The sequence below is a fragment of the Jaculus jaculus genome, chromosome 9 (assembly GCF_020740685.1).
Source record: "Jaculus jaculus isolate mJacJac1 chromosome 9, mJacJac1.mat.Y.cur, whole genome shotgun sequence".
Lineage (NCBI taxonomy): Eukaryota > Metazoa > Chordata > Mammalia > Rodentia > Dipodidae > Jaculus > Jaculus jaculus.
In genome coordinates, this window is record NC_059110.1 from 63,121,786 (window position 1) to 63,144,681 (window position 22,896).

The window sequence follows — 22,896 nt, forward strand, 5'->3', positions numbered from 1 at the left end:
TCCCTTAGCCTGCATTAGTGTTTTCTAGAGTTCTGGATGGGTCGACAGAGTATATCTAAGCACAGCTACTTGGCAGTTCTTCCTGCCACTCCATGCTGCATTGTGCATCTGTCTGCCACCAACTTTTGTCCATTTCATTTGTCCATGTTCTTGGTCTTTCTGTGTATACCTGTGTTCTCTGTCTCACCTCTTGTGTAACTCTGTTCCCAGACTTAGAACTCCCATGAGAAACTGATGAGAAAGACTTTTAGTTAAAAGTTCAAGGTCCTAATAGTGATTACTGCTACAGTGTTGAGAATTCAGAAGTTACACAGATAATATGTTTTTAAAAGAGGTGGTATATTGCTCCATGAAAGAATTTGCGTGTCATTAAAAAGTATGTCTAAGCCAGGCGTGGTGGCGCACGACTTTAATCCCAGTACTTGGGAGGCAGAAGTAGGAGGATTGCCATGAGTTCAAGGCCACCCTGAGATGACAGAGTTAATTCCAGGTCAGCCTGGACCAGAGTGAGACCCTACCTCAAAAAAACAAAACAAAACAAAAAAATTAGGTCTAGTAGCTGACTGAAGAACTCAGGAAATCTCACTAACAATGTAATATTTAAGACTAATGTAAGATACTACCCTTTAGAAGAGATTTTCAACTTTTTTGAATCAGGTTAGAACAGCTTGTGACATTGTTTGGTTTTGTAAATCCTCTAAGGAGTCTTGTAATTTATAAAGAAATGGCAGTACCCACACCCATTCTTAATGAGATTAAACTCTAATGGGAATATTTCCATCTTTTACGCCTACCTAAAGCATGGTTTTCTTCATCAGGTCCTTGAATGCTTTGTATGCTCTTTGGTTATTGCTGCCACCTATTGTCTCAGAATAAAACTGCAACGGGTTTGTCTTCAAAAGATTGCCACTCTTTTGCGCTTTGTGGAAATAATAGTGTAGAGACATACAAAGTTTGCTGGTATAGTCTTCTGAAATAAACTGGCAGTAATAGAGTAACTGAAGGAACTGTGTACAGATTTACTCATGTGCTTATGTGCACTGAGCCCTTTTGATGGGAAATTCACAGATGGTTGGAGCTTTGGAAATGGTTGTAGAAACAATGAGTAGGCCCTGAGAAGAAACAAAGTTTCTCTAGCATGTAGCTGTAATGTTTGACTTTCAGTCACTTCAGTGACATGAGTTTAATCTTCCTTGGCTAATAAAGCTTTTTTTTTTTTTTTTTTTTTGGTTTTTGAGGTAGGGTCTCACTGTAGGTCAGTTTGACCTGGAACTTACTATGTAGTCTCAGGGTGGCCTCCAACTCACGGCAATTCTCCTACCTCTGCCTCCCGAGTGCTGGGTAATAAAGCTTTTAAGTAAATAAAGTAACTTCGGTAAATACCCAGAATGTCCTTAACTTAAAATGATCTGCATCCCATGGAACCATATTTTGGGGTATTGTTTTCTGAGTGCCAACAAGAACAAGAATTGTTCATACTGTTAAATAACAGCACTCTGAAGGGATTCCTTATTGTGGGAAGGTGGTAGCTAGCACAAGTACAGCCAATAAGCAATAAAGGGTTTTAGGAGTCCTGATGCCTGATGTAGGACAAATTACCATCATGGCTTTGTATAGATTTTCACTCATAAAATTAAAATTAGACTTAATGTTCTCAGAGTCCATTTCTAGGTTTAACATTATATACACTTAATAAAGACATAATCCTTCTACATGATACTATTTGGACTAAAACATTGCTTTTGTTTTTTCCTTAGAGAGAGCAGTGATAAAGAGCTGTTCTCATTTTCCTTGTGAGAATAATTGATCACTTTCCTTTAATCAATTAGCAGAGACAGTTCAGAAAATTGTTTGTTGAATAACACTTCCTGCTAGCTTAGTTGTTTGTGTTCTTCCTTATCTCCAATTTATACTTGTAGCACATGTTGAGATTGTGAAGTCGGGCTAGAGAGATGGCTTAGCAGTTAAGGCACTTGCCTACAAAGCCAAAGGACCCCAGTTTGATTCCCAGAACCCATGTAAGCCAGATGCACAAGGGGGCGAATGCATCTGGAGTTCGTTTGCAGTGGCTGGAGGCCCTGGTGTGCCCATTCTCTCTCTCTGTCTGCCTGCCTATTTCTCTCTCTGTCCCCCTCTCTCAAATAAGTAAATAAAAAAATATTTTTCAAAAAAGGATTGTGAATCAATTGTTCTACTTGCAAAGCTCCCAGATTTAAAAACAGAATAAGGGCTGGAGAGTTGGCTTAGCAGTTAAGGTCCTGACTGCAAAGCTAAAGGATCTAGGTTTGATTACCTAGGACCTACCTAAGCCAGATACACAAGATGGTACATGCATCTGGAGTTTGTTTGCAGTGGCCAGAGGCCCTGCTACACCCATTCTGTATCTCCACTTCTTTCTCTATTTCTCAAATAAATAAATAAAAATAAAAATATTTAAAATAAATGAATAAATAAAAACAAAAGAAGCTGGGTGTAGTGGCACACACCTTTGATCCCAGCACTCAGCAGGCAAAGGTAGGAGGTTTTCCGTGAGTTTGAGGCCGCCTTGATGACTACATAGTGAATTCCAGGTCAGCCTGGGCTAGAGTGAGACCCTACCTAAGAAAAAAGAAAAAATACAAAAATATTGGCTGTATTAATAAATGAGCTATATATTATAGGTGAACAGACTGAGATGTATATATTGTATATATTGGCTATGACCTACCAAATGTCACACATTTTGTGCAGTAGCTATAACTGCAACTCCTATTTCCAATCTCCTGCTTTGTAACACTCTCCACTGTTTCTACTATGCTGTGAAGATCTGACATACAGTGAAGAGCTTGGTGGTATCTGCAAATAACTCGAGTACAAGGGGAGAACACTCTATCCTAAGAAGCTAGGTATGGAAGGGCAAAGGTGAGCAGAAATTCCTTTGACAGAACATAGAGCTGTACAGAAGGCTTAATTAAAGAAAGGACATTTGAATTGGCTGTGGTAAAGATATATATACTTCTAGATAGAATGATGCAGAAAAGATCATACCAGACATGAACAGTATTTTATATAATTGTATATATCATTCTAGTCAGCTAATGATCTCATCTCATTTCAGTGAACAATGTGGGAATGTCATATGAATATCCTGAATACTTTTTGGAAATTCCTGACTTGGACAACGTAAGTCTTTTGGCTCTGCTTAAAAATATGTATGCAGGTATTGGTTAGACAGTTGGTAGAATGATTCAGACTTAGCTCTAGAGTCTAGCTGCCTGTTTGTCATACTTTGGCTCTTCTACTTACTACCTGAGTTAGTCTGGAGCTGAACTTACCCACAGGTAGTTTATTTACTAATCCATAAAACAGACAGCTTCATAGGAATGCTAAAAGGACTGACTTAGAAAATATCTATAACCTCATTTATATAGTGCTAAGATCAGTAATCATTCTAGTTTCATTATTCTTACTTGTATTATGTCAAGACAGGTGTATTTTATCTATTGGGATATTAAACATCAATTTTAAAATCAATATATAGCCACATAGTTGATTCAAGTAAACCAGTTATACCAGAATGAAAGCTACAACCTTGATATATATGATATAGTGAAAACTAGAAACACCATAAAAAGCATTGAAGGACTATAGAAGTTTAAAAAAAAACTATTCAAGCCGGCTGTGGTGACACGTGCCTTTAATACTAATACTAGCACTGGGGTAGGAGGGCAGGGATAGGTGGATTGCTGTGAGTTCAAGGCCAGCCTGAGACTACATAGTGAATTCCAGGTCAGCCTGGGCTAGAGCAAGACCCTACCTAGAAAAACAGAAAGATGCAAAATCTTAGCTTCAATAATTTCAACTCATATTAGGAGAAAGAAAATTGCAAAGTGTTGTATTTACATTAGATTTAAAGTGTCTTTTTCCTTTTAAATTTGACTTGTACATTTATCTTGCCCTTTGCATATTAGCATGAATTACTGCTTTTGTTGCAGACACAACACTAAGAAAGTAAAATCTGTCTCCTCACTGCAAGTCCTGTTTTTCATTACTCTGCAATGTTAGGGGAGACTGAATGCACCACTAGCTTACTTAAGTATATGTGTAATATATTCATTTCCATGATCAAATCTATATAGAATTATCAATTCTTTTTTTGCAGACCATCAAGAAATTGATCAGTATTAATATTCTGTCTGTTTGTAAGGTAAGCAGCTTTGTTACAAATCTGTCATCCCACTTTTGGTTCTTTCTATTTCAAAACACCTATATAATATACTTATATAAGGCTGGAGATGTAGCTCAGTTGGTACAGTGTTTTCTCTGCCATGCACAAAGTGTACTGGGTTTGATCCTCAGCACCTCATAAAACCATCATGGTGCCACACACCTGTAATCCCAGCACTTGGGAGGTGGAAACATTATGAGGAGAAGTTCAAGGTCATCCTTGGCTACAATAGTGAGTTTGAGACCACCTTGGGTTACCCAAGTTCTTGTCAAAAAAGAAAAAAAAAATCTGTTGGCATTTTTCATAAAAACACCAATGTTAGACATTCATTCACTGCTGTAATTTCTTATTTAGAGTAAATATATATTCCAGATGAAAGTGTTTCAGGAAATTGAAAATACTGACCACCAAACATGTGTTTGTCTTATTTTGCTTTCTAAGAACTTAAAAAATTATTATTTATCTTCTGTGTGAAATAACTGTGTACAGGAACTAAACAGACTAACTTCAGTTGAAGATTAACTTTATTTGCTTACTGTTCATTACTGACAAATTGTTTTCATTTCATTTTCCCTGTGACCCATGTGAATTGCTAACTTGAATGTTGAAGACTAGAAACTAATGAGAGTGATTTTTATTAGCCATGCATAATAAAAAGACCTAGTTGCTGTGTATATGTTAGGCATGTCAGTTGTGAATACCAACAAAAAAGATACATGGTGCATATCTACTAAAAAGATCCACAATTAGAAAAGATGACTATTTCTAAACTCTATGTTTATAACTAGCTACAAAAAGTTGCCATACCTCATTTTATGTACCAAACCAGGGAAGATGTGCCATAGGCAGTGTCAGGTATTTTAATCTCAACATTCTTTAGAGAGCAAAATACATTTTAAGTAGTTTATGCCTGTAGATTATTTAAGGAAATAAAAAAAGTGTAGCAGAGAGGTAATATAAATAAGAATTAGTTATCAATTTTCTTTTTTTAAATTTTTTAAATTAAAAAAAATTTTAATTTTCATTTTGTCATAGCCTGAGTCTTTTTCTGTTGTGCATGCTTAAGAAAAACTGTTTTTATGTCCTGAGACTATAACCCTTACTTGGGTTGGTTTAAACAAAGTGATGCTTGGCCTAACTTTTTGTATATGGCCATCTCTCTCTCCTTTCCCTCTCTCTCTCTCTCTGTGTGTGTGTGTGTGTGTGTGTGTGTGTGTGTGTAACGTACATGTTTAGCTTTATTATTTCAGTTTTTTTCTTAAAGATAAAGAGTATTACCAGGTTGATATTTGAAAGGCACCTCAAATAAATGCTATAGAAAGGCAACTGATTTTGCAAAACAATCAATCTATGCAGATGTATCTTCTCCCTTATTATTAAGCAGTTTTTTTGTTTTGTTTTCACATTTAAATGAGGTGAGTAGTAAGTGGAGTTGTGAGTACAGATGGAGCAAAACCCAGTGCACACAATTAATGATTTTAGATGTGGTTAATATGAACAAATCTATGTATTCAAAAATTATTATTATGAATTTTATAATATGAGCATGTTGCATATCTCGTCATTTTTCATTGAATTATACTCTTGTATCTCTCTCTTGTCCCCATTCCATTGAGGGTCCTCCTCAGTGGGGTTGGTCTTAAATGCAAAAGCAGTCTTAGTCTGGGAATGATGTCTTGAGATACACCTTCTCACCCTGTGGATCTTACAGTTTTTCTTCCCTCTCTTCCACAATGTTTGCTGAATCTTGGCAAGTATAATTCTCCTTTAGTGTTGCTCTCTTTGCAGCCTCTGAATTTCTGCTTTTATGAATTTTGAGTCTCCTTGTGTCTACTACTATCTCCCTAGAGGTGGTTGCCAGCCTAGCAGTGAGAGCAACACTGGAGTTTAAATTTTCACTTCCTGTGTAGTGTCTCTTGGGCGCTGGTAGATATGATAGAGATGACTCATCTACTGCTAGGCAGTTGGCTATCTTTTCTTGTCACATTGATGGGTCTTGGTTCTCCCTGTTATCTGCTACAAGTTAAAAAAAAAAAAAACAGTTTCTCCAACAAGAGTGAGAGTAGCATGTATAAAAGGGAATAACCATAGTACCTTCAAATAGTTTGGGATGAGCATGCCCCCTCATTTTAGCCAAATGACAGTGGGAACTTCTCTCTAGAGTCTATAACTTTCCTGTCTATAACATTTCAACTTGGGTCTCAGTGACAGGTATGAATTACCTTCCACTGAAAGAGCCTCATATGCAATCAGAGAACAGTTGATTACTTCTGTAGTCTGTGTGCCACTATTGCACACATGTGTGAATCTTACCAGGCTTGTTTATTTTGTAAGCCTCAGTAGCTCACATAGCACTTCTTGTACTATGAGGGCTAACCATCAGGGAGCTGTCTTCCTTCTCAATTCTAGTGTGATCTCTCCTTATCCTGTGCTTGCAGTGGTGTCTTCAGCAGTAGGGTCAGTTTCAAATGCTCTTTGTCTAAAATCTAAGGTATAAATTTCTCATCAAGAACAAGGATTTTATTTTAGATATAGTAGAGTTAAGAGACAATTAAATTTCAGGATATTGAGAGACACTTTTCTAAAATAGTTCCAGTTTTATTTCTGGAGAAAGAATATTGCAACTGTTAAATTGCTATTGATTACTATTAGAACAATCATGGAGATGGATGCCACAGCTGCCAAGGCAGGCAAATAGAGCACCAAATTCAAATAAGTTGCCTACTGAATTCCATAGCAGTCCAAAGATTAGCTATCTTATCTGTACTATTTATTTCTCATTTGAGATACTTGTTTTAGTGTATGGAAGATTGAGGTTTTCTTCCTACTCCAAACTGTATTGTGTGATACATTTATTTATTTGTTGATTTACTTATTTTTAACTTTTGTATTGACAACTTTCAGAATTATCATGGTAATTCCCACATCACCCCCATGTCCCCCTAACTAATCCACTTTCCATCATATCCTCTTCCTCTCTCTCCTTTAGTCTCTCTTTTAATTTGATGTCATCATCTTTTGAGAGACATGCCATTATTGCATCTGTTCGGTCATTTGGCCTTGCTGGCCAAACATAAGGCTTTCATGTCCACTGTTTTTACCTCTGATGACTTCTGTCTCCCATAGGGCTACATGCCGTGCAGTTTTTGCCAGCTTTCTGTCAGATGGTCCACAGGGAGGAGGTTTTCAGCTCAGCTCCAGCTTGATTTTTCAGTGACTTTGTAGCCCAGGCATGTCAAGTGTTCAGCAGTAGGGACTTGCCATCGATTTCTTGTGGAAAACCAAGAGCCTTGGCAATGGCCTGTAATGTTTTGGGAGTATCAGGGACCCCCCTGGCTAACAACTCATTGGAAGGTGTCTCATCCCTGGCACTGAAATTTTTCTACTAATAGTCTATGGCTTCTGGATGTGCCATTATTTAAAAAAAATAGGTTTCCATATGGCTTATTCACAACATTTTGAATTTTGATTAACCTTCCCCCATCCAGCTTTCACTCAGTGTCTTTCCCTTAGGCTGTTGTACCCTCAGCAATCTGTTCATCTACTTACATATATATAATACCATTCTGTTAAGTCCTCCCCACTCCTCCCCTCTTACAGCCCTTTTCTAGCTTACTGGCCTCTGCTACCGATTTTTTTTTTTCCCAGCTGGATTTTTTAAAAGTTTTAACTTAAAAAAAAGTATTATCAGTTATGTACACATCCATATACACCCATGTTGGTGCCATTGTTAGCCTCCTCCCTGTCCTCCCCTCTTTACAGGGACCCTCCTTGTTGAGGAACGCAGGTTGTGCATTGTGGGGTTAGCCATTAGGAGTAAGAGGCAATGTCTCTGTGCATAATGTCCCAATTTGTGGCTCTAATGATCTTTCTGCCCTTTCTTCCATGAATTTCCCTGAGTCATAGTGGGTTAGTTTTAAGTCTGCTTCAGTGATGAGGTCTTGAGAGTCTCTTTTCTCTGGATATCTGGTTTGGTAGGAGTTGAGTGTTCTTTGTGTCTCTCTCCTTCACCCTTGTGCTGATACCAGGTTCACCAAGAAAGCAGTACTCTTGCTCATTTCCACAATTACTCTATAATTTCAACTGGGGCCCTGGTGAGGTGAGGTGGGCTGATTCTTTCCTCATTATCTGCATCCATCTGAAAAAGAGAAGCAAATTCTCCAACGGAGAGTAAGGTCAGTACCAGATAAATGGGATAACCATTCTTATATTAGAGAGAATTTAATAGGTGTAAGCCCTCTTATAGCCCACAATCAGTGGGAGCTTGATAATGGAGAGTGGGCTTGTTTTTTGGCTCTGACTTGTTTCCCAGAACCAGCTATGGGTTCTGTTCCACTGAGCAGATCCATTAGCCAAATCAAAAGCAGTTGGTTACCCACCATGGCTGTTTGCCACTATTGCACTTGTGTGAGCATCACATCAGGTTGATGGCTTCTGAGGAGCTTAGACCACAAGTTGCTTGGACAGATGTTGATCATTTTCCCCTGTCACTCATGTAGCACCTTCTGACACTAGATGTCTGCTACCGATTTTTTACTCCAACTCACATACAAGTCTAAACATATGTAGCTAAGATCCACACATGAGAAAGAACATGCGATGTTTGCCTTTCTGTGCCTGGGTTACCTCACCTAGTATAATCCTTTCCAGATCTATCCATTTTGCTGCAACTTTAATAATTTCATTGTTCTTTAATGCTGAATCGAACTACATTGTATAAATGTACCAAAATCTTCATTATCCATTCATCAGTTGAGGGACATCTAGGCTGGTTCCAGTTCCTACCTACTGTGAATAGAGTGGCAATAAATAAGGTTGAACAATTATCTCTGTAGTAGTGAGAAGGGTCCTTAGAATATGTGCCTAGGAGTGTTATAGTTAGGTCATATGGTAAAATTTTTTTTTAGCTGTCTCAGGAACCTCCCCACTGATACCACAATGGCTGTACTAGATTACATTCCCACCAGCAGTGCAGAAGGGTTCCTCTTTTTCCACATCCTTGCCAACATTTATTGTCATTTGTTTACTTGGTGATAGCCATTCTGAGAGGAGTGAGATGGAAGCTCAAAGTAGTTTTAACTTGCATTTCCCTGATGGCTAAGGATGTAGAACACTTTTTTATATGTTTATAAACTATCTGTTTTTCTTGTTTTGAAAACTCTTATTTAGTTCCATAGCCTACTTTTTAAAATTGGGTTGTTTGATTTTTTGTTATTTTTTAAAGTTTTTTGTATATCTTACATATTAATCTGTCAGATGTATAGCTGGCAACGATTTTCCACCATTTTGTAGGTTGCCTCTTTGTTCTATTCAGTGTCCTTTGCTATACAATAGCTTTTTAATTTTATAAGGTCCCAGTGGTTGAGTAGTGGTTTTATTTTCTGAGCAGCTGGGGTTATATTCAGAAAGTTGTTGCCTATGCTAATATATTGGTGTTTCCTGTACTTTTTCCACTAATAGTTGCAAAGCTTCAGGTCTAGTAAGGTCTTTGATGCATTTGCACTTGGTTCTTGTGCATGGAGAAAGATAATGACCTATTTTCATCTGTCTGTGTATAGATATTCAGTTTTCCCAGCACTATTTCTTAAAGAGGTTGTCTTTTCTCCAATGAATACTTTTGGCATTTTTGTTGAAAATCAGGAGGGTGTAGCTGCCTGGACTTACGTCTGGGTCCTTCATTTTGTTTCATTGATCTACATATCTGTTTTTGTGACAGTACCATACAGTTTTTGTTACTATGGCTCTAGCTAGAATATAGGTTCAGATCAGGTACGATGATAGCACCAGCCTTATTTTTGTTGCTCAAAATTGTTTTGGCTATTCAAGGTCTTGTGTGTGTGTGTGTGTGTGTGTGTGTGTGTGTGTGTGTGTGTGTGTACATGTGCGCGCACATTTTCAAATGAATTTTAGGATTTTTTTCCTATTTCTATGAAGAATACCATTGGAATTTTGATGAGGATTGCATTAAATATGTAGATTCCTTCTGGTGAGAGTTATATTTTCACATTATTGTTTCTTCCAATCCAAGAACATCGGATGTCTTTCCATTTCCTAGCTTTTTTCTTCAATTTCTGTCTTGAGTGTTTTAAAGTTTTCATTGTGGAGATAGATACTTCCTGGATAAGTTTATTCCATGGTACTTTATTATGTTTTTTGAGGCAATTGTGAATGGGAGTGCTTGTCATATTTCATCCTGAGCATGTTTGTTGTTGGTATATAGGAAAGCTACTGGTTTCTGTGTTTATTTTGTATCCTGCTACATGGCTAAAAGTATTTATTAGCTCTAACAGTTTTCTGGCAGAGTCTTCAGGGTCCCTTATGTATAGAATCATATCACCTGCAAATAATGATAATTTTATCTCTTCCTTTCCAATTTGTATTCCTTTTTTTAAAAAATATTTTTTGTTTATTCTTATTTATTTGAGAGTGATAGACAGAGAGAGAAACAGGCAGAGAGAAAGAGAATGGATACTCCAAGGCTTCCAGCCACTGCAAATGAACTCCAGATGTGTGCACCCCTTGTGCATTTGGCTAACGTGGGTCCTGGGGAATTGAACCTCAAACCAGGGTCCTTAGGCTTCACAGGCAAGCACTTAACTGCTAAGCCATCTCTCCAGCCCTTGTATTCCTTTTATGTGTGCCTCTTGCCTTATTGCTATAGCTAAGACTTCTAGTAATATAGTAAACAAAAGTGGGAACAGTGAACACCCTAGTCTTGTTCCTGATTTTAGTGCAAATGTTTCAAGTTTTCTCTATTTTGTATTATTTTGGCTATAGGTTTATCATAAAATGCCTTTATTATGTTGAGATATTTTCCTTCTATTCCTAGTTTCTGTAGGACTTTTACCATGAAGGGATGTTGGATTTTGTCAAATGCCTTTTCTTCCTTTATTGATTGAGATGGTTATTTCCTTTTTGTCCCTCAGTCTATTTATAAAATAGTGTATTACATTTATCAATTTGCATATATTGAACCATCCCTGCATCTCTGGGATAAAGCCTACTTGATCAGGGTGAATGATCTTTTTGATATATTCTTGTATTGTGTTTGCCAGAATTTTGTAGAGAATTTTTAGATCTTTGTTTATGAGGGAGATTGGTTTGTAATTTTTCTTGTTTATTCTCTCTTTGTGTTGTTGTGGTATCGGGGTGATACTGGCTTTGTAGAAGTTTGGTAGTATTCCTTCCTTTTCTATTTTATGGAATAATTTGAGGGGCATTGTGTCAGTTGGCTCTTCCATGAAGGTCTGATAAAATTCACTAGTGAATCCATCTGGGCTTGGATCTTTTTTAGTTGGCAGATTTTTATTTTATTTTATTTTTTTAACAGTTGCTAGGATCTCTGTACTTGTTATAGGTCTATTTAAATGGTGTATCTCATCTTGATTTAATCTTGGTAGGTCATATATATCTAGGAAATCATCATTTCTTTCAGAATTCCTATGTGTTCTTAAAGTATGCGTTCTTAAAGTATGTCCTTACAATTTTCTGAATTTCTTTTGTATCTGTTGTAATGGTGCCTTTTTCATCTCTTAATTTTATAAATTTGTGTCTTTCTTTTTTGTGTCTCTTTTGGTCAGATTTGTTAAGGCTTTATCAATCTTGTTTATCCTTTCAAAGAACAACTCTTTGGCTCTTTAGTTCTTTTATATTGTTTTAATGGTTTCTGTTTCATTAATTTCTGCCCTAATATTCATTATTTTGGTTTGCCTTGTTCCCTTTTCCCCCAAGGCTTTAAGGTAAGGAATTAACTTGTTTACTTGCAGCCTTTCTAACTTCTTAATTACTTTAATTAGTCAATTATTAATTATTTATAGCACTTAATGCTAAAAATTTACCTCTTAGGACTGCCTTCATTGTGTCCCAAAGGTTTTGGTATGTTGTGTTCTCATTATCATATGATTTTATCTATTTTTTGATTTCTTTTTTAATTTCTTCAATGATTCATTCATTATTCAGTAGTGTACTCTTTAGTTTCCATGATTTTGTGTATGCTCTGTAGTTTTACTTCTTGCTTGTAGTTTAATCCCATTGTGATCAGATAGAGTTCAAGGAAGTATTTTTATTTTCCTGTATTTTTAAAGATTTGCTTTGCTTTCTAATATATGGTCTATTTCCAAGAATGTCCCATGTCCTTTCGTGAATAAGGCGTTTTCTGCAGCATGTGTATATATCTGTTAGTTCCATTTGTTTTATGACCTCATTTAATTCAGATGCATCTTTGTTTATTTTTTGCCAGGATGACCTGTCAATTGATGAGAGTGGGATACTGAAGTTACCCACTACAATTGTGTTTGGTGTTATCTGTGACCTTAAGTCTATTAGTGTTTGTTTAATGAAATTTGGAGCATCAGTGTTTGGTGCATGTATGTTTAGAATTACCGTGTCTTCCTGTTGAATTGTTCCTTTAATCAATATAAAGTGACCTTCTCTATTTTTCCTCAGTGATGTTCGTTTGGAGTCTATCCTGTTAGATATTAGGTTAGAACCCCTATTTGTTTTTTAGGCCCATTTGCTTGAAATACCATGTTCCATCCTTTTACCCTAAAATAGTCTCTTTCTTTTATGGTGAGGTGAGTTTTTTGGAGGCAATAAGCAGAAGGATTCTGTCTTTTCGTCCAGTTTGCCAGCCTGTGTCTTTTTGGTTGAAGTCATTGATATTAAGAGTTATAATTGAAAGGTATGTACTTATTCTCACCATTCTTCTTGTTTTGTAGTTCTTTCTGTTTGTCCTTTACTCTCTTGTATTAACTAGTTATTGAGTGTGGTTTATTTTTTTTCCTGTTTCTTTATGTGTTTGCTTTGCTATCTTCAGTATGAAGTATCCTTCCAAGTACTTTGTTTAGAGCTGGTTTAGTGTTCATATATTCTGTTAGCCTGTTTTGGTTGTGGAATGTCCTTATTTCTCCATCAATTTGGATGGATAGCTTTGGTGGATAAATTAATCTTGGTTGACAGTCATTATCTTTCAGATCTTAGAATACATCATTTCAAGTCCTCATGGCTTTTAAAGTTTGTGTTGAGTGAGCTACTGTTATCCTGATGGGCTTGCCTTTGTATTTGACTTGCTTTTTCTCTCTCAGTGCTTTCAGTATATTTTCTTTGGTTTGTGTGTTTAATAGTTTAATTATAATATGGTGAGGAGAGATCCTTTCCAAGCTTTGTTTGTTTTGTGTTCTGAAAGCTTCCTGTATCTGTATTGTCATCTTTCTCCCAAGTTGGGGGAAATTTTCTTCTGTGATTTTATTGGAAACACCTACTATGCCTTTGGAGTGAAATTCTCTTTTCTACTATACCCTTAATCTTATGTTTGATCTTTTCATAGTGTCGTGAATATCTTTTATTTTTATTTTAAAAATATATTTTATTTATTTATTTGAGAGAGAGAAAGAGATAAAGAGAATAGGTACACCAGGGCCTCCAGCCACTACAAACAAACTCCAGAGACATGTGCCACCTTGTGTATTTGGCTTATACAGGTCCTAGGGAATTGAACCAGGGTCTTTTGACTTTGCAGGAAAACTGCTTAACTGCTATGCCATCTCTCAAGCCCTGAATATCTTCTTTTTAATAAATATGTATACATATGTATGCACACACATATATAATATACATTAAAAAACTTTTTATTGACAATTTCCATAATTATAGACAATAAACCTTGACACTTTTCTTCCCACCTGTTGCAGTCAGTTTTGCATTGCTGGCAGAAATCACCTGACCAAGAGCAGGTTGTGGGGGGAAAGGGTTATTTTGGCTTACAGACTTGAGGTAAAGCTCCATGATGGCAGGGAAAAATGATGGTATGGGCAGATGCTGGACCTCACCTCCTGGCCAACAGTTGGACAAGCACAACAGGAGAGTGTGCCAAACACTGGCATGGAGAAACCAGCTATAATACCCATAGGACTGTCCTCAACAATAAGAGATTTCAATTTCCAGTTGCCATCAGCTGGGGAACCTAGTATTCAGAACAACTAAGTTGATGGGGGACACCTGAATCAAACCACCATACCATCCTCGCTTTCCCCTTCACAGCTCCACTCTAGGTTATATCCCTTCCCTCTCTCAATCAGTCTCTTTTATTTTGATATCATCCTCTTTTCCTCCAGTTATACTGATCTTGTATAGGTAGTGCCAGGCATTGTGAGGTCATGGATTTCCAGGCCATTTTGTGTCTGGAAGAGTGCATTGCAAGGAGTCCTGTCCTTCCTTTGTCTCTTACATTTTCCCCACCGCCTCATCCACAATGGACACAGCCTTGGAAGGTGTGATAGAGATGTTTCAGTGCTAAGCACTCCTCTCTCGCTTCTTTTCAGCATTGTGGTTCCTTTGGAGTCATCCCAAGGTCACTGCCATCTGAAAAGAGAAGCTTCTCTAACCCAAAGTGAGAGTAGCATTAATATATGGGTATGAACATTAAGCAAAGTCCTTACTGGGCAGTTGGGTGAGCATCATATATCTATTTAGCCATATACCAATAGCTGTTACACCCCTAGTTCTCATGACTTCCCTCATAATAGGGTTTTACTATCAAGCCTATATTCCCTCCCATGGAGTGAGCCTCCAGTCCAATTAGAGAGTGGTTGGTGACCCCCTTGATAGACATGCCACTATTGCAACCTTTTGCCTCATTTGGCCTGGGTGGCCCAACTTAAGGCTTGCAGTGTTCACTGTTTTATCTCCTCTGATGACTTCTCTTTCTCCCATGGAGCTGCATGCAGCATATCTTTTTCCATTTTTTGTGTCAGCTGGTTTACACAGGGGAGGTTTTCAGCTCAACTCCATCAAGATTTCTTGGTGACCTTGAAGCCCAAGCATTTAGAGTCTTCTGCAATAGTGTCTCACAGTCTATTCTGGTGGGATATTTCAAATTACTACTCATACCTTCCTGTTAGTTTGTCTTTCTCTTTGTTGGATTGTATTAGATCTGCCACCTGATCTTCTAGCTTAGCTATTCTGTTCTCTCCCTTGTCCATTCTATTGTTGAGACTTTCTACAGTTTTTTTTTTTTTGACTTACTGTGTTTTTCATTTCTAGTATTTTTGATTGGTTTTTCTTCAGTATTTCTATTTCCTTACTCATGTCTTGTATTGAAGTCCTTATTTCATTAAGTTGGTTTTCTCTGTCCACTTTTAGTATTGTGTTTTTTTCTTTGATTTCTTTGAACATAGTTACAATTATTCTTCTGAAATCTTTGTAAGGCATTTCATCTAATTCAGTTTCACTGGAGATAGTTTCTGATAGGTTTCTAATTTTTGGTGGAATTACGTTGCCTTGATATATTTTTTGTTGTTATTCCTTGTATAGATTTTTGCATTTTGGTTTAATTTGATGTTTGGGTTTTCTAGTTATCCGCAGTATTCTTAGATATGTAAATCTGACATTACATATATTCAGGGTAGTAGCATTAGATGCCATGTGTGGCTCTTATATGATTCCCAAGAAACAGTTGAAATGACCCTAGGTCTTGCATTTGCATGCTATGCAAGTATTCTAATGGGCTTGGTGGAGCAAAGTACAGGCAAATTCTAAAATCCAACTGAACAATATATACACTCTATCAAAACCAGGATGGGTATTAAACAGATAATATAACAAAGTCAAAGTCCCTAAGGGTTTGTGCTGCCCCACACCCTTAATCTTATCAACTGGGAGGTTGAGATTTCTGTTCCATGAAAGGTTCCAAGTCAGCCTGGGGCTGAGTAAGACCTACCCCCACAGATGACAGAAGAAGAAGACAGAGACACTATAAATGAGGAAGCAACAATGGAAATCCCAAAGTATGACTTATTTAAGAACAGCAAAGTAACCGGGCATGGGGTTGCATGCTTTTAATCCCAGCACTCGGGAGGCAGAGGTAGGTGAATTATCATGAGTTCATGACCACCCTGAGACTACATAGTGAATTCCAGGTCAGCCTGAGTTATGATAAGACCCTATCTCTGAAAAATAAAAAACAAAAAACAAAAACAAAATAAAAAATTAAACAAACAAAAAAAGAATAGCAAAGTAGAGCATTAATTAAATCCAACACATAACCTGCCCTGACTTGGAAGGTGCAATTAGCACTTCCATTATAGTCTTAAATCCCAGGCTTTGTGGCAAGTACTGATCTAGTATAAATAGGCCCTGTTACCTTTTGGGATGGCTTTGGTCTCAGCTATTCTGTGTGCTCACCTGAGTCCCTCTTTACTCCTGTGGGCTCAGCTTTACTGGCTGGGTCAGTGGGTCCACTGCTCTGATTGCCTGTCCTGGGTACTCTGTAAGTGATATCTCTTCCCCAGGTCTCCACTGGTTGCTGGTGCTGGTGGTTGAGGGAGGGAAGCTGTGGAGGCTGCATGCAGTTGTACTGGAGCTGCATTCTTAGTCCCTGAGATCCTTTTCTTACTGGCTACTCAGCTGGTCCCTGCTATCTTCTCCTTCAGATTTGTTGAGTTGACCAGGAGGCTGGAGTGAGTGAAGAGTTCCTTCACTTGCCTTCTCCTGTGGCTTAGGCAGAGCCTGACAGCAATGTGGACCAGCCCTGCTGCAGGATCCGGTTCTCCCTGTTTTTGTGGTCCCTAGAAGCTCTGGGTCTCTCTGCTGAGGTTGGTAATTCCTTATACACCTTCATTTTTCAGCAGCAGAGTCTATTTTGCTCTTTTTCTGGTTATTTTCTCCCAAGGCTGTTTTGGCGTGGCTACCACATGCCATCTTACCTGGAAGTCCTATATTGTGTGATACTTTTGATCATATATTTAGAACCCTCAAGAAAGAAAAGACTTCACTTCTTTGCATGTGAACACTATCTAGATGATCTTATCTGAACTGCCTGTAGCCTCTCTTCCCCTTCCCCCCCACTAAGGGGAGGCAAAACATTACTTGTAGTGAAGCTGCTACTGGGCTTGATAAACATGGTGAAGCTTGGTAATAGCCCTTCCCTCAGTTGAAGCTGTTTGGAAGTTTCTAGGCTATCATTCTCACTACAGGGGGTGTTCCAACCTGCTTTATGACTGGGCCAAAGATCCCCGTGGTTACAAATAAGTGCTGTGTGTGTTGAGTGTGACCTTACATATTTTGATTGGCTGTTTTCAAAAATTTTTGCAGCCAAATTATTAGCTTTTCTTGAGAAAAATCTGAAAATAAGGTAACACTTTCTTCAACTGCTTGACTGCCACAAGTGACAAGAGCTGAGAAGTAGCCAAGTATGCTGAACAGTTACAACAGCCCCTCCAGATCACAGTAGCCCCACTAGATGCTACTGTATGATCTAGTTAGACTGGCCCCTCCACATCACAGCAGTTCCCACTAAATATTACTGTATGATCCAGTTTACTGTTTTGTTATCTATCCTGCCCTTCTGTTATTTTAAAGCCCTTGTTATATACTTTTGAAAAATTAACTTTGTTCCTAATGTTCCATGTGTCTTCATTGTAGGTCACTTATCAGAGAGGGGCCTAATGCTATCCCTACTCATGATGCAGATAGTAAATGTTTGGATGAATGCATTGTGGCAGGTTTTCTTTCTCTTGGATGGATTTGACTCTGGCATGTGACTGTACCAGTAGGGGGAGCCCTATATTAATTTGGAAATCTATGAGAATAATTTTTTAAATCTAACTTAGGAATTTTGCTAAAATTTTATCCTGATATTCTGCACCTATAATTTAAATTAACAACATTATGAATCTCATAAATCATTAACAGAAGAATCTGTTCCACACCACTAATTTCCCCAGCCCAGGGTTTTTCTGGATGAAGATATTCCAAGTTAATATTTAGACTCTTAATTAATTTTGAAATCAGCTATAATTCTCCTAAAATTTTTTAAATTGTCAAGTACATTTAGTCTTCAAGGACTTATAGTGGTCGGCTGTGTTATTCATTCATAGCTACGAAACAATGGATTTAACAGACTGCATGACAATGTGTATATAGTTTTCTTTTTTTAAAAATAAAGGGACTGGAGGCCATCTCCAGGTGCCTGCTGAGAGGGCACTGGATGTGGGGAGGTTCCAGGACCAGAGGTGTCAGTAGTCCCTGCTTGTGGCAGCTTTAGGGCAATTAAGAGGGACCCAGGGAGTTCTGTGAGGTTGGTGGGTTCCCAAGTCCGGGGCAAGGTCACTTACTACAGCTGCTCAAACACACCATCTGAAGCTTAGATGTGGGCACCCCAATGAGCAGCACAGAGGGACAGCAGACTTCTGTCAGTTCCAGGAGGCATCAGGTTTCCTATGTGACAGTGAGAGGAAGAGCTAGCCTGTAGGTGAGGGCAGGGCTCCTAGTAGGTAGAGTCCTCTCAGACCAACCCTGGTACTCAAGGCTTTTGCTTAGCCCCAAGCTTCCAGTGATACAGCATGCAAGGGTAGGAGGCATGGGCTATACTTCTCAGGCCCTCTTTCATTGTACAGTATGTAAAGCTGTCTATTGAAGGCCGTTCCAGTGTGGAAATTGAACCTTTTTCAGATGAGAAACTAGTGCTTTAATCACAGAGGTGGACCCTCACCATGAGTTGGCAGAGCATGATTTTGTACATGTCAAGCAGGTGATGGCAGTCCTGACAATGAGATTTGGGGAATAGGAGCAATGAAAGCAGCTTCCAAGATGGGATCAGTTTCTCATTACCCCATAGCACCCTTTCTCTACAGCTTTAGGAGCTGCTGTGATAGGGAACCACAGGTGTGGGACAACAAAAAAACTCCTTAAGCTTCTCTCCAGCCTTTTTTCCCCCCTTATTTGTTTTTGTGAGGACATATGAAACTCACTAAAAATATATGTGTATATGGAGAATAGAATTGCAAAGGGGAAAGTGGGGGGAGGGTTAGCCTGGGTGTGATTTCCTCAGTACCCATGTAAAGCCAGATGCACAGAGTGGCACATGCATCTGGAGTTTATTTGCATTGGCAAGAGGCCCAGGTGTGCCCATTCTCATTCATTAATATTCTTGTTTATTTATTTATTTATTTGAGAGTGACAAAGAGAGAGAGAGGGAGGGAGGGAGGGAGGCAGCCAGAGAGCGAAAGAGAGAATGGGCGCGCCAGGGCCTCCAGCCACTGCAAACGAACTCCAGATGCATGTGCCCCTCTGTGCATCTGGCTAACGTGGGTGCTGGGAAATCGAGCCTCGAACCGAGGTCCTTAGGCTTCACAGGCAAGTGCTTAACCGCTAAGCCATCTCTCCAGCCCTCATTAATATTCTTTCTCTGTCTCTCTTCCTCCTTCCTTCCCTCCCTACTCTCCTGATAAATAAAACATTAAGCAAAGAAAGAAAGGAAGGAAGAAATGGTTAACTATCTACTTGTAGAAACCATTTCAAAATGGTAGAAAACAAGTATAGAAGTTGAGTTCATTGCTACTTGTCTATTATTATTTTTTGTCTCTCATATATATATACACATATAAAATTTATTTATTTATTTATTTATTTTTTTGAGGTAAGGTCTCAGTCTAGTCCAGGTTGACCTAGAATTCACTATTTAGTCTCAGGGTGCCCTCAAACTCACAGCAAACTTCCTACCTCTGCCGCCAGAGTGTTGTCTAATATTCTTAACCAATGAATTTGCACATTATGGTAATATTGTTTTGAAATATGTTAAGAAAAATGAAATTTTCCTAGTATAGCAATTATCATCTGCAAAATTAACATATTAACTCTAGAAACAGCTTGTGAATTGTGAAATGCAGTCAGATCCATAGTGAGACCTCATTGCAATGCAGAGTGTACAGTAGAAATAGTGTGATATTAAGATACCACTTGACACATACAAAGTAAAATGAGATTTATTAACAAGTGAGTTAAATTGTCCTATATAAAACTTGATGTTAAAAATAATTTAATGTAGTCCGACGTGGTGGTACACGCTTTTAATCTCAGCACTTGGGAGACAGAGGCGGGAGGATTGCCTTGAGTTCAGGGCCACTCTGAGACTACATAGTGAATTCCAGGTCAGCCTGGGCTAGAACAAAACCCTACCTCGAGAAACCAAACAATAATAGTAAGAATAATAATAATAATAAGTTAATGTGAACATAGTGAAATCTATTTATTGTTGAACATTAGTAATTTGTATATACATACACAAAGAAGGTTTGAAATTAAGTTATGACTTACAGTCTGATTAGAAAGAAAGTTAATCTCACTATAGATGAAAGCATTAATCAATTAGATGAAAGCATACAGGCTTCAGGTTAAATTTTCTCAGGTTTTTCCGTGTTACTACTGTTGCAGATTTTTTTTTTAAAAGCGATGTTCCAATTTATGGCAAAAAAGAAATAATTCAGTCAGAATTTAAATGGAGAAGATAATGAGCTGTAATGAAGAACTTAATCTTCACTAAAGAGGACTTGTATCATTGCTGGTGGTCACTGAGCATTTAACAAGTATTTCTAGCTCTTAAACAACCAGGTATCAAAAGCCCGGTTCCTTCCTTTGTACATAGTTATTAAAGCCTTGAGTTTTATTTACATATAGAAAGAATATTAATTTGATTATGATAACACATATACATGTTAGGTCAGGACAAAATGGAGTCACTCAGGACATCAGGAGGGCCACAGAGACTTAAGGAAGTGGGTCATCCACATTCCTCAAGGAACTGCCCAGCCATTATCCCTTCCTTGCCTAACAATGCCCCAAGTCTAGGTTTCCTACCCCCTTATCTCCCACCTGGTCACTTCTGGTCTTATACCCTATGGCTAATGTAAAGAACAAAGGAGTTCCTTCCCTTCCTCACCTTCCCCCAACTGAAGAGCCTATACTGTAATCTCAAGGGTGACTGCTCCACTCCTGGCAGCTCCTGTTTTTCCTGAGTAAAAGTTTCCATCTTTGCCTCAGAGTGGTCTCCGTGGTCTTGGTCACTCCTGAACCTTACAATAAAGTCATCAGGAAGGCATTTGATTCTTCCTTTGTTTTTTTAACTGAGGATTTCTTAATTATTAGTTATATACACAGTGTGTATACAGCCATGTTGGTACCATTGTTAGCATCCTCCTTGTCCTCCCCGCGCCACCCCCTGCAGGGACCCTCCTTGATGGGGAATGTATGTTGTGCATTGTGGGGTTAGCCATCTGTCATGGGTAAGAGGCAATGTCTCTGTGCATAATGTCCCAACTTGTGGTTATAACAATCCTTCTGCCCCCTCTTCCGTGAATTTCCCTGAGCCATGTTGAGTTCATTTTAGGTCTGTTTCAGTGATGAGGTCTTGGGAGTCTCTGTGTCTCTGGATATCTGGTTTGGTTGGAGTTGAGTGTTCTCTGTATTTATCTCCTTCACTCTTGTGTTGGTACCAGGTTCACCAAGAAAGCAGTACTTTTGCTCATTTCCCCAATTACTCTATGATTTCATCTGGGGCCCTGGTGAGGTGAGATGTGCTGATTATCTCCTCGGGATCTGTGTCCATCTGAAAAAGAGAAGCAAATTCTCCAGTGGAGATTGAAGTCAGCACCAGTTAAATGGGATAACCATTATTACTTTAAAGAGAATTTAATAGGTGCAGGCCCTTTTGTAGCCCACTGGTGGGAGCTTGATAATGGAAAGTGAGCTTGTTTTTTGGATATGGTTTTGATTTGTTTCCCAGAACCAGCAATAGGTTCCATTCCATTGAGCAGATCCATTAGCCAAATCAAGAGCAGTTGGTTACCCACCATGGCTGTTTGCCGCTGTTGCACTTGTGTGAGCATTATGTCAGGTTGCTTGCTGCTAAGTGGCTTAGACCATGAGTTGCTTGGACAGATGTTGGTCATTTTCTCCCAGTTGCTCATGTAGCACCTTCTGGCACTAGATGAGCTGTCTGGGTACTGACTGTCTTCCAGGTGCCAGCCAGGTCACTCCATGTTCCATACCAATAGCATGTGATATCTTTGGCAGTTGGGTCTTACCACTAACCTTTGGTGAGCCATCAAGTACTCTGATAGAATTCTGTCTCCCTTTTGGGAAACCGTGTAGGTTTCTCGAATCAATAGCTCATTGTGGATGTTAACCGCATGCTGGTATTGGGAGTTATAGGCCAGTGCCAAGGAAAAGAAGGAAGAAAAAGATAGGTAATATAAAAGAGAAAGAGAAAAGATGGAGAGAGAGAAACAGGAAAAGATTGAGGTTAGTCTTCATCATACCCTCTCCAGAGTCCTGTGGTTCAGGTGTTCCCTCTAAGGACCCCATGAAGGTTCAACCATTTAGTCTGTATTTTAGGATATAGAATTTTATGGTTCCATTGCCATTTGGGTCCAGTTTTGTATCCCCCACCCCTTCCCTTCCCTCTCGTTCCACTATCCCTATTGTCTAGTCCTTGAGATGCTTGTTAGATATGTCAGCATCTCAGGTAGATCCAGGTTAGGAGCCACAGATGAGTGAGACCATGTGGTTTTATCTTTCTGTGATTGGGTGTTTGCTAAAAATGGTCTGTTCCTGGTTTGACCATTTTTCTTCAAATTTCATTGTGTCATTTTTGCTTACTGCTGTGTAGAATCCCATTGTGTAGCTATACCACATCTTTGTTATCAATTCGTCTAAAGATAGATATCTGGGTTCATTCTAGCTCTTTGCTATTATAAATTGAACAACTATAACCATGGTTGAGCAAATCTCTGTGAACTGAGGCATGGAGCTTTTAGAGTAAATACAGTAAGGGAATAACTGGGTCTGTTGGTAACTCTATAGTCAACCTTTTTAGGAGTCTCCATTTTGCTTTCCATAGTGGTTGTACCATCTTA

At 38.5% G+C, this 22,896-nt stretch overlaps 1 protein-coding gene across 2 annotated transcripts in view; it reads left to right on the forward strand.

The window, feature by feature from the left end:
* Nucleotides 1-22,896, forward strand: part of Hsd17b12 (hydroxysteroid 17-beta dehydrogenase 12) — a 247,081-nt gene that overhangs the window by 179,068 nt on the left and 45,117 nt on the right. For both annotated transcript variants that reach the window (XM_045159260.1, XM_004663338.2), the window contains exons 5-6: nt 3,098-3,162; nt 4,142-4,186. In XM_045159260.1, coding sequence (XP_045015195.1) covers nt 3,098-3,162; nt 4,142-4,186 — 110 coding nt within the window. The remainder of the gene's footprint in view (nt 1-3,097; nt 3,163-4,141; nt 4,187-22,896) is intronic.